At 40.9% G+C, this 12078-nt stretch overlaps 1 protein-coding gene across 2 annotated transcripts; it reads left to right on the top strand.

The window, feature by feature from the left end:
* The first annotated feature begins 2702 nt into the window (after positions 1 to 2702).
* On the top strand, positions 2703 to 7713 carry LOC134516644 (toll-like receptor 1). Of its 2 annotated transcripts, XM_063337056.1 has the most exons (3): positions 2889 to 2899; positions 3111 to 3178; positions 5200 to 7713. In XM_063337056.1, the coding sequence occupies exon 3, from the start codon at positions 5243 to 5245 to the stop codon at positions 7703 to 7705; it is 2463 nt and encodes an 820-aa protein (XP_063193126.1). In that variant the 5' UTR covers positions 2889 to 2899; positions 3111 to 3178; positions 5200 to 5242; the 3' UTR covers positions 7706 to 7713. The 2 variants fall into 2 exon arrangements, with proteins under 2 accessions (XP_063193125.1, XP_063193126.1); XM_063337055.1 differs by lacking the exon at positions 3111 to 3178 and having other exon boundaries at positions 2703 to 2899.
* The last annotated feature ends 4365 nt before the right edge of the window (positions 7714 to 12078 follow it).

Below are 12078 nucleotides of genomic sequence, written 5' to 3'. Positions count from 1 at the left end.
ACAGATTCCTGGCATTTGACTAGTCATCTTGGTGACTAGCAGGAATGTTATTTTTATGTACATAATAATATCAACATAGAAAATTGATAACATGGGAGTTAAACACCCTCCAAAGCCTAGAAACTGTGCGGAATGAAGTGAAAGTGTAAATGTTTTTATGTCTATTTAAGTAGTGTGTGGTGTAAAGGAAACTGAACTGCGACAGACTGGGACTCCTGAGGCAATGTGGGTTGCCCTGCTGAGAGCCCAGCTCTTTTTTAGCTTTAAAAATGTTACAAACCGTCAGCACTGAAGCTCAACTGCAGAGGGTTAGAGCTGGGAAAGGCGCTCGAGGGTAAAGAATGAGACTGTGGGAAGTGAGGCATTCTGCTGAGGGGAAGGTTCAAAACCTCTGTGAAACCCGTGTTTTTGCTCAGGGCTTCAGTCTGGCTGTTTTTTCTTTCAGAAACATTTACTGAGATTGACTATAATCTCATTTGTAGTCACTATTCGGTCAAGAGGAAGCAGCTTTGATAAACCAATAAATGAGAAAGTTCTGTATTCTGCAAGGTGGCTCTCTGTTAGCACTTTGATTTCCACGGCTTTGATCCTTTTGTCTTTTTGGGCCCAAGCAAAACAGGCTTGGGCATGAATGCGATACAGCCTCTGCTCATTTTGACTTGTGGTAGCATTTAGCCCTTGTTTCACCTATGTGACACACAGGGTTAAGTGGTGATGGTGAGAGTTGCAGTTGAAGATAAGGGCCTCGATATGACCAAATACTGGCTTTGCAACTTTTAATAATTGTATTAACTCTTCGTGAGTGCTTGGATGAGTCCAAATGCTCTGGCTGTGTTTTAACTTGGTGTTTCGCATATGCGAGTTCCCTTCTGCAGTTCCAGTTGGAGAGATACTTCACACCTTTGGGCATAGGGCTGGTCCTGAATAGCTTCTGGTACCCAGCCAAGCGTAGCTGCGGTTCCTTGCTGGGTAAGTAATCGGAACACGCAGGCAGAAGTGCGAAATGTGCCTTGAGGAAAGGCTGTTTGTGAAGCTAGGTGCTCGCTGATAGAATCAGCTGCAAAAATCCCCAGCAGTATAACCTTCAGAAATGGAATGAGGTATCTGCAGGAGTGTACAGACATGCTGACCATGGAAAGGATGGTATTTAACTGGTACCTTTTACGATGCGTGAACAGAAATACACTGCTTTTTAGTTTTTGTGTATCACGCAGAACGACTTAATAAGTAAACTGAAACGAGCCCCAAACACAGCTTTGATGAATTGGTTAGTAAAAATAACGTTATGCAATGTTTCTAACGATTTAACAAAAGTATTCATGTGTATGAGTTTTATTTTAACTAGTTGCAAATTTTTCTTTACGGCAAACTGTGTATTTGAATGTATTTTAAAGTCTCATAAAGAAGCGTGGTAGGGAAATTAAACACTACAGCTAAAGGTGTAGATACTTTGGCTTTCTACGGCTCTGTGTGCACTGTAGTCAGTTCTGCCGAAAGGTGATGGTGTATTTGATTTTGTCCATGCAACAAGGCTTTTTCATTGATTATATTGTAAGTAAAACTGCCACTGGTTTGGTTTGCATCATATAGTTCTCAATTTGATTGTGATATTATTGTTCTGTCGACAAGTGCCTTAAGACAAGACAGTATCAGCTGAGAAGCAGACTCTTGCTGCTTACTGAGAAACATTCATGATCCCCGGTCTTGTCTTGGGTCACAGATGTCTCGGAGTTTTCTGTAATGTACTACTCAGATTCGCTGCACTGAGCAAAGTAGAATGGTTTCAGTTCAGTTTCAGTTCACACTATCTTACTTGTCAATGTCAAAATGAAACCCATAAATTTTCTTTCAGCAAACCAAAGGCTTAAATTATTCTTTACAACGTTGAAAAGTTAATTACAAAAGAAAAGTTTCAAAGGAATCTAATGCAAGCTTGAAATATAACTGGCACTGCTATCCAGAAAAAATTGTCATACTTCTCAGCTTCTTTAAATCAATCCCTTCTTGCCTTCAGCTCTCCTCCAAGGTGCTGTTTTATGGGGTGGAATGAGCTCTAGACTGAGTCCAGAACGGGCCTGGGTGCCCCCTCTCCCCCTAGTTTGCGCATACCTGAAGAATTCATTACATACTTCATGTATTTAATCTTAAAATTAATTAAGATTAAATAAATCTTCATTCATTTATTAATCTCTGCTTCTTTCTGCCGTGCTAATTAATCTTACTGAAGCATGTTGTATTAGTTTGGAGGCTTATGGGAGCAAGGTGTTGGTTTTGGTTATTTACACCTGCTTTTACAATGTGCTCACTCTCTGTTGATTTGCTTGCTAGGCTCATGTCCCTGTTCAAGACATTAATTGAAGTGCTGCTTTATTGGATTCCTCCATCCTCAAATTGCCCTGTATTGCTGTGTTCTTCATGGCTTCTTTACAGCTTTAATATCACAGAGAATATTCTCTATAGTTCGTTTTTAATAATTTTTTGAAGAAAGCTACAATGTAGGGCATCCCTGATAACCATCTGAGGCATCTCTAGTGTAAAGATGACTGACCTGTAAAAGATTTCGAACTGTGCCAGTTTGCCCCTGTTACTAGCTTTTAAGATCTAAGCTTTTGCCATCTGTCAATGTGCTACATTAATTAGTCTGCTTGCTGAGGAAAATAGCTCAGCGGGGTAGAGCTCTGCAAGAGATTTTGATACGAAGAGGAGTTGGCGGTGAGAGTTCTGCTTCCTCTTTTCTGTGTGTGCGAATGAGGAGATGCAGTTGACGAATTTCTAGAACATCTGTGTAACCATCAGAAGCAGACATGAAATTAGAAACGCAGAATTATTTAAACAGTCTTACCTTGGTGAATATTCTGTACTGCAGATAGGCTCATTTGCTCCTAAACCATACTGCTACGTAAGTACTGTTCGAGTCTGGGCTGTTAGAAGTTTCCTTTCGCTGTGCTCTTACCTGCATTGTAGGGAAATTTGACTAATTCTTAGAGTTATATAGCCTATATAAGAAAACCCTGTTCTTTCTACTTCCTGAAGTAGTAATTATTAAGGAATTAACGTCTTGTGAGATTCCCCAGCTTGAAGATTATGTGTGTTTGAAATTCTGTTTTGAGGATGTTAACCAAGTATGAAGAGGTCTTTTGCTTGTTCTTTGACTGGAGATGAATTCCACGCACAAAAGGTGGGTTATATTTGCTTCATTGTTTACATTTTTTGTTCTTCTTGTCATATGTATTTTGGGCTCCGTCAAATCTCAGGTGTTTCTTCACTGTTTAAAGATATTCTTGCATTTTGAAATTTCAGTGAAAATGCTCATCTGTATGTTGAATTTCAACACAGAAGAAAATAAATAAATGTTTGGTATGGCAATTTTCATTCTAAGTGAACTCTTAATTTAATACCATCATAAAATAGTGTTGGAGGGGTAACTGTTGATCCTTAATATTGCTTTGCTAGACGTATCTGCTTTATTCTTTGACTGTGGCACTCCTCAGTGCTATACAGCGTGGATCGTCCCTTCTTGCAGTGTATATCATAGCATGAACAGTAAATTAAAACTCCTCTGGCAATGGAGCATGGACTGTTGTTTTTTTCTCCCTTCAGAAAGTTTCTTGCTTTGTTCCTGATATCCCTTTTGCCCTGGGAAGGTTCCTCCAGATGGTTCCAGGTCAAAGTTTATTTGATTCAAGAGGTTCTTTACCTGCCTGGACCCTGAAAAACAGGGTCAGCTGCTCTTTGAAGGAAGCTGGGTCAGATTTCCTTGTCTTGGTTCTTCTCGTGAGTGCTTTCAAACTTTGACCAACCATCATTTCTATTCTCATATTCTGTTCTACTCAGATAGATACCCTTTCTGAAAGAATTTGACCTCTCAATTAGATTCTGTTGAGGTAGAAATTTACTCTTTACTGATTATTCTTTTATTGGTTTTGGTGATCTTAATTACACGTATTTTTGCTTTACTTATTTGAAAGAAAACTTGATTAAGCTTGGTAGGAGACTTGGAGGGGAAGGGATGAATTTTGATATCAGTCAGTCAAACTATTGGGGACTAACACACTTTATAACCTAGAACTGAAAAAAATAGACTTTTTGATTTTGTTTAACAAAAGATTACACTGGGCAGAATTTGTTTGTTTGTTTGTTTGTTTTTCCCAAACAAAATCAGCACAGGAAAAAAATCAGGACTGTTTGTCTCCTGTAACAGTTTATGAGTTGCTCATGCTTCAGTTGGCTGTGTGTTGTGTTAAATGCTTGATGACAAGAGAGTAATGCCCAGGTCATGCTTTTCCATGATAGGACTGATGCCTCTCCAAATCTATGTAGGCTATTGATAGGACCATATATTAATTCTACTGGAGCATTTTCTGTTTCTAGAGAGGTTCTTTGTCAAGTTGCAGCTGTGGGGTTATTTGGAAAATGTAGGAGATTTCCTGGGTGTCCGAGGAGTCTTTGGAGGTGTTGAGCGTCTTCTTTCAGATTTTTGGGTACCACTACTTTATATGTAGCGTTTGGTTATGCTGTGGTTTTCCTGTTGGCATGCTTTTGGACAGACTGGCATTACAATATTCTTGAGACAGTATAATTCCTCCTCATGCTTCTTGGCTTACTGGAAAAATGGACCCTTACGTCTTTGTGCTATAGCAAAGACAAAGCTGATCAGCTTCGCTGATCGGCTGACCCTGAGGGGGTGCGTGGCCGTGTCCTGGGTGTTTGGGGTGTGAAGAGGAATATCCTTTGGCTCTTCTGACCAAAGAGTTTGCTTTTGCGCTGGTTCCTGTGAGAGTCCATGTGGCTCTTGGAGTTCTGTCCCCAAACATGTCTGGACATGGTGTGTAGGGAAAGAGCAGGTGAGAGGCTTGCTGTGTTCTCCTTTACTCCTAAATGCACCGAAGTCTGTCTGTATTTGTTTCAAATTTTTGAATATTGTTGAGAAATTTGTATTTCTTAACATCTTTGTGTTGTTTTAACTTACCACAGATTGTATTCCTCCCATTATAAAGAGATTAGTTTGTACTTAACTGAGACAATCAATAATTGGAATTAAAGAACGGGGGCGAGGAGGCTTGATAAGAACTTAGAAGAAGAGTATGTGAAAATAAAGCTTTGATTACATAAATTTTGTATTGAATTTTATTTTAGCAATAAAAAGCAAATTCAACAGTTCCACAATTTCAGCAAATTCCATGTGTTTTCTTTTCATAGGGCTGGACTCATCACTGAGAAATATTGATCAGCAAACAAAGATATGCTTTTGCGTTTCTGTAACGAACCAAGATACCTGGAAGGCGTAATGGGACCCCTTTCAAATATCTATGTCTTTGTCTGTGTCTTTACATTCATGCTATGCAATAATAGCCAGCCAACTGTGGAAAATGAATTTATTGCAAATTATTCAAGCAGTTTGCTAACTAATGTTCCAAAAAACATTCCAGTCCATACTCAGGTGTTAGATTTATCACATAATAGGATCTCTGGACTTAGTATCTTGGAATTTATTTCTCTTTCAAAACTTCAAGTATTAAATCTTTCTCATAATCTAATTATGGAGCTTGACTTCAGTGTCTTCATTTATAATCAAGACTTAGAATACTTAGATTTATCTCATAATAACATTTTGAAAGTTTACTGTCAAACTCTTGCATATCTTAGACATTTAGATCTTTCTTTCAATAAGTTTACTGCCCTGCCCATCTGTCAGGAATTTGGCAACATGTTTCGTTTGGAGTACCTAGGATTAAGTGCCACGATGATGCGAAGGTCAGACTTCAGGTATATCATACATTTGCAGCTGCACACTGTCTTCCTAACCTTAGAAGACTTTACTCTCTATGAGCCTCAGAGTCTGACGGCCTTGAATACAAGGAGCCTCCACATTGTTTTTGCAGCAAACCAAAACTTCAGTTTTTCCCTCTTGTATGATGGAATGAGCACTTCAAAAAACTTGAGTATAGTTAACTTGAGATATACCTTGAGCTACAAAGATTTCCCCTTTCCTCCTTTAACGCTTCTGAAGAAAATCAAGACAACAGCTCTGATGCTTGACACTGTGGACTTACAATGGGCTATAATTTTGCAAATTTTCCTGCTTATTTGGTATTCACCTATGGAGCATTTGACTGTGAGAAATTTGACTTTCCAGGGACCACTGGGGGAGCTGACTGAATATGAATTTCTACCCTTATTTGATTCTCTGGAACAAATAATCTCTTTGGATGGCTCCATGAAAGTGCTGACTTTGGAGCATGTTCGTAATAAGGTTTATTATTTCAACCAGGAGATTGTATACAGACAGTTTTCAGAGATGAATATTGCCAGTTTGACAATATATGATGCATATATGCCACACATGCTTTGCCCCAGTAGGACAAGCTCATTTCAGTATTTAAATTTTTCTCACAATGCCCTGACGGATGAATTGTTCCAGAATTGTGGCACTCTGACAGATCTGAAATTACTTATTTTACAGAGGAATAAATTTGAGAGCCTTTCCAAGGTAAGCTTCATGACCAGCCGTATGAAATCACTGAAATATCTGGACATGAGCAACAACTTGCTGAGTCATGATGCACCTGATGTGCAATGCCAATGGTCTAAGTCTCTGTCAGAGTTGGACCTGTCCTCAAATCAGTTGACGGAGTCCGTGTTTGAGTGCGTGCCAGTCAACATCAAAAAGCTGGACCTGCAAAACAATCAGATCACCAGTGTCCCCAAGGGGATGGCTGAGCTGAAATCCTTGAAGGAGCTGAACCTGGCATCGAACAGGCTGGCTGACCTGCCGGGGTGCGGTGGCTTTACATCCCTGGAGTTCCTGAACATAGAGATGAATTTGATCCTCACCCCATCTGCTGACTTCTTCCAGAGCTGCCCAAGGGTCAGGGAGCTGCAAGCCGGGCAGAACCCATTCAAGTGTTCCTGTGAACTGCAGGACTTTATCCGTCTGGAGAGGCAGTCTGGGGGGAAGCTGTTTGGCTGGCCATCGGCGTACGTGTGCGAGTACCCGGAAGACTTGCGAGGAACGCAGCTGAAGGACTTCCACCTGACCGAACTGGCTTGCAACACGACGCTCTTGCTTGTGACAGCTCTGCTGCTGACGCTGGTGCTGGTGGCGGTCGTGGCCTTTCTGTGCATCTACCTGGACGTGCCGTGGTACGTACGGATGACGTGGCAGTGGACGCAGACGAAGCGGAGAGCTTGGCACCACCATCCCGAAGAGCAGGAGAGGGTTCTGCAGTTTCACGCGTTCATTTCCTACAGCGAGCGTGATTCATTGTGGGTGAAGAACGAGCTGATCCCAAACCTGGAGAAGGGGGAGGGCTGTGTACAACTGTGCCAGCACGAGAGGAACTTTGTCCCCGGCAAGAGCATTGTGGAGAACATCATTAACTGCATAGAGAAGAGCTACAAGTCGATCTTTGTGTTGTCTCCCAACTTTGTGCAGAGCGAGTGGTGTCACTATGAGCTGTACTTTGCCCATCACAAATTATTCAGTGAGAATTCCAACAGCTTAATCCTCATTTTACTGGAGCCGATCCCTCCGTACATTATCCCTGCCAGGTACCACAAGCTGAAGGCTCTCATGGCAAAGCGAACCTACCTGGAGTGGCCGAAGGAGAGGAGCAAGCATGCCCTTTTCTGGGCTAACCTGAGGGCAGCTATTAGCATTAACCTGCCAATGGCTGATGGAAACAGCTGTGGGGAAATGCATTAAGAATCTTTCTAATGGAGTTTCTTTTTTTTTTTTTTCTTGCTGAAGCAATAAATACTTTATGATTTCCATTGGTTGTTAATGTATTTAACTTTTTGTTACAGAACCTTGTTTCTGCGTAGTTGTCTGTGCTGCCCCCTAACTGTAGGCAAAATTCAACTCGCCTTACTGGAGGTCTCTTGAGATTGACGTAGAGATATCAAATTGCAAATGAGTTTGGATGTGGATTTTGAAAAACAGCTTGAAATAATGTAGTGAATTTTTCTCAGCAGAATAAAATCTGGAGCGGTTGATATAGTCATGTGGAAGAATGCTTGAATTTCTGGAGAATTTGCAGAGCAGTGTTAATCACAAGGCTTAGGCAGCTTGGTCACAGGACTTCTTTTGCTAGAATTAGCTTGCAAGAAAGAAAATTACACATCCTGAGAGGATGTCTAGAAGTCCAGAGCTTGAGATAGCGTGGGTAGTGTTTTCTTAGATTCAGTGAAGCTTAAAAGGATAGGACCCAGATACAGGAGTCTGTGAACATCCAGCACAGGTGGACAAAAATGGCCATGCCACAAAGGAGGACTGAGGGAGGAAGGTTTGGGTTTTTTTTTTTTCTTTAAAAAAAAAAAAAAAAGGAAAAGAAAACAGAAAGATGAGCTACTTCACCTTTTGGGGCTCATAGTTTGGCACTGTTGCGAGGGTGAAGCAGAGAATTGACAATCGGAGCTTTAATTCCCATCCTCTGGTAGAGTCCTGAAACCATTTTGATCCTGAGAGATACCCAGACCAAAGAGACAGAGGGTATCTGCAGCAACATAACTGCCTTCATCCTCATTGGCTGTATCTTGAGAAACTCTTGACTTCTCCACATCATGCTTTTTATTTAGCTTTCTACTTTTTTTTGTCTCACCAGTGTATCTTACTTTATGCTTATTATTAAAAGTATCTGTCCTTTTCAGACGAAACAGTATCTTTTGCAGCACAGCTACGAGTTCTGATCAGAAAGGGAATAACTAGTCAGAGGCTGAAAAAATTTGCCAGGTCTTGGGACAGCAGGTAAGATGCTCTATTCATGGAGTCAGAAAAGTCAGAAAGACAAGCTACATTTACAATATTTGCTGTTGTTTATAGAAATACAGCAGGCCTCATTACCTGTATTTATGCTTTTTTGGTTTCCAGAAAACATGGCTTGTCTCCGACAAACATTCACAACTGCTAAAGATGATCACAGCAACCTTCCTCTTTGCCCCCAGAAGGGGAGGTGTTTGCTGTCTGGAACACCAGACCTAAATGACCAGCAAGCAGGAAGTTTTCCTTTCAAAAATGCATTTCAACATGAAGACGAGAGAAGAAGGGACGTTAAGATAAAATACTCATTTCGTATAGAATCTTTGCATTTTATCTTGTCTTACATTGTTATTAACAAATGATTTTGATTTTTTTTGCCTGAGGTCTAAGCAGGCGGAGGTCTCTTGAAGTCTTGAACTGTGAGCAACTGTTTAATGATTTGTAGGGGAGAGGTCACATTTAACACCTTTAGCTCTCTCATCCCACTTAGCCTCAAAATTAATGTAACACGCCTGTTACGAAATTGCAGGCATTTCATTCAGGACTGCAGAAAGAAATGTTTTCTGTGCTTCCTCTTTCCCTTCCAACCAATGCTTCAGTGTTTTAACATTTAACCCTTAGAAAATTGAAGATGAACAGATTAACTTGGTTTGCCTATCCCTTTCACACAACCAGGGACAGCTGGGTTGTTACAGAGTGGCTTGCTTGAAAATTTTCTTTGAAAGTCTCAGAGTTTTATCTCAGCAGCCCTTGAAACTTCTGTAATAGCTTTAATATCCCCTGTTGTGTGTGGAGCTTTGAGAACTCGTATGGCTGCTCCTGTTGGCCTGGGGACAGAAAAAAACCCTGAAAGGCAGAGAGTGCACCAGGAATCCTTCCTGTTACTCAGGTGGGAGCACACAGCTGTTGCCAGAAAACTAATTATTTCTTTCAGTAGTGGAAGGTTTTAGCAGAGGTTTGCTTGCCACTTTGGAAAAAACTTGGGAACTACGTGACCTCTGGCAATGTAGCTGATGCAATCATAAGCAGATATATATAATTACAGGTTTCTGGTATATGTCCAAAATCCTTTTGTGAATAATGTTGGAAAGGGAAGCTTTTAATGAGCATGGGGAGCAATTAAAACTTGTAGTTTGGAACCGGAAGCCCACGCAGTATTAGATTTTTGTCCACACTATGTGCCAGATAATTCACAAAACAGGTACACATGCAGTGAATTACTACATATAGTTTCTCTGATTCCACAGGAGAGAATGATTTTCGCAAGCAGTATATATCAGAATACTTCAAACGATTGTTTTAGCCTCCACCATACTCTGAACGCTTTCTATAAAAGCAGGTTTAGTCCAAGAAGACTTTTCCCATATGTGGGCACATGTGTTAGTCTCACCGCCCATGTCAGCCACTTTATCCGCACATTTTGTGAAGTGGCTACCCTTTTCTGTGCACCCTGGTGGTGTGAGACTGCAGCTGGTTCTGCACTGAGAGCTGTAACTGCTAATGCACTCCAGATAGGAGGAAAAAGGATTGTGTAAATATATTCTGATGTCAGACACCGTATCAGAACAGATTCCTGGCATTTGACTAGTCATCTTGGTGACTAGCAGGAATGTTATTTTTATGTACATAATAATATCAACATACAAAATTGATAACATGGGAGTTAAACACCCTCCAAAGCCTAGAAACTGTGCAGAATGAAGTGAAAGTGTAAATGTTTTTATGTCTATTTAAGTAGTGTGTGGTGTAAAGGAAACTGAACTGCGACAGACTGGGACTCCTGAGGCAATGTGGGTTGCCCTGCTGAGAGCCCAGCTCTTTTTTAGCTTTAAAAATGTTACAAACCGTCAGCACTGAAGCTCAACTGCAGAGGGTTAGAGCTGGGAAAGGCGCTCGAGGGTAAAGAATGAGACTGTGGGAAGTGAGGCATTCTGCTGAGGGGAAGGTTCAAAACCTCTGTGAAACCCGTGTTTTTGCTCAGGGCTTCAGTCTGGCTGTTTTTTCTTTCAGAAACATTTACTGAGATTGACTATAATCTCATTTGTAGTCACTATTCGGTCAAGAGGAAGCAGCTTTGATAAACCAATAAATGAGAAAGTTCTGTATTCTGCAAGGTGGCTCTCTGTTAGCACTTTGATTTCCACGGCTTTGATCCTTTTGTCTTTTTGGGCCCAAGCAAAACAGGCTTGGGCATGAATGCGATACAGCCTCTGCTCATTTTGACTTGTGGTAGCATTTAGCCCTTGTTTCACCTATGTGACACACAGGGTTAAGTGGTGATGGTGAGAGTTGCAGTTGAAGATAAGGGCCTCGATATGACCAAATACTGGCTTTGCAACTTTTAATAATTGTATTAACTCTTCGTGAGTGCTTGGATGAGTCCAAATGCTCTGGCTGTGTTTTAACTTGGTGTTTCGCATATGCGAGTTCCCTTCTGCAGTTCCAGTTGGAGAGATACTTCACACCTTTGGGCATAGGGCTGGTCCTGAATAGCTTCTGGTACCCAGCCAAGCGTAGCTGCGGTTCCTTGCTGGGTAAGTAATCGGAACACGCAGGCAGAAGTGCGAAATGTGCCTTGAGGAAAGGCTGTTTGTGAAGCTAGGTGCTCGCTGATAGAATCAGCTGCAAAAATCCCCAGCAGTATAAACTTCAGAAATGCAATGAGGTATCTGCAGGAGTGTACAGACATGCTGACCGTGGAAAGGATGGTATTTAACTGGTACCTTTTACGATGCGTGAACAGAAATACACTGCTTTTTAGTTTTTGTGTATCACGCAGAACGACTTAATAAGTAAACTGAAACGAGCCCCAAACACAGCTTTGATGAATTGGTTAGTAAAAATAACGTTATGCAATGTTTCTAACGATTTAACAAAAGTATTCATGTGTATGAGTTTTATTTTAACTAGTTGCAAATTTTTCTTTACGGCAAACTGTGTATTTGAATGTATTTTAAAGTCTCATAAAGAAGCGTGGTAGGGAAATTAAACACTACAGCTAAAGGTGTAGATACTTTGGCTTTCTACAGCTCTGTGTGCACTGTAGTCAGTTCTGCTGAAAGGTGATGGTGTATTTGATTTTGTCCATGCAACAAGGCTTTTTCATTGATTATATTGTAAGTAAAACTGCCACTGGTTTGCATCATATAGTTCTCAATTTGATTGTGATATTATTGTTCTGTCGACAAGTGCCTTAAGACAAGACAGTATCAGCTGAGAAGCAGACTCTTGCTGCTTACTGAGAAACATTCATGATCCCCGGTCTTGTCTTGGGTCACAGATGTCTCGGAGTTTTCTGTAATGTACTACTCAGATTCGCT

The sequence above is a fragment of the Chroicocephalus ridibundus genome, chromosome 5 (genome assembly GCF_963924245.1).
Source record: "Chroicocephalus ridibundus chromosome 5, bChrRid1.1, whole genome shotgun sequence".
NCBI classification, from domain to species: domain Eukaryota; kingdom Metazoa; phylum Chordata; class Aves; order Charadriiformes; family Laridae; genus Chroicocephalus; species Chroicocephalus ridibundus.
The sequence above is the reverse complement of the archived record's forward strand: the minus strand, read 5'-3'. Positions and strand labels throughout refer to the sequence as shown.

Excerpts from the sequence above, each read along its gene's own strand:
- LOC134516644 (XM_063337055.1), top strand. The coding sequence starts at position 5,243 with ATGCTTTTGCGTTTCTGTAACGAACCAAGATACCTGGAAGGCGTAATG.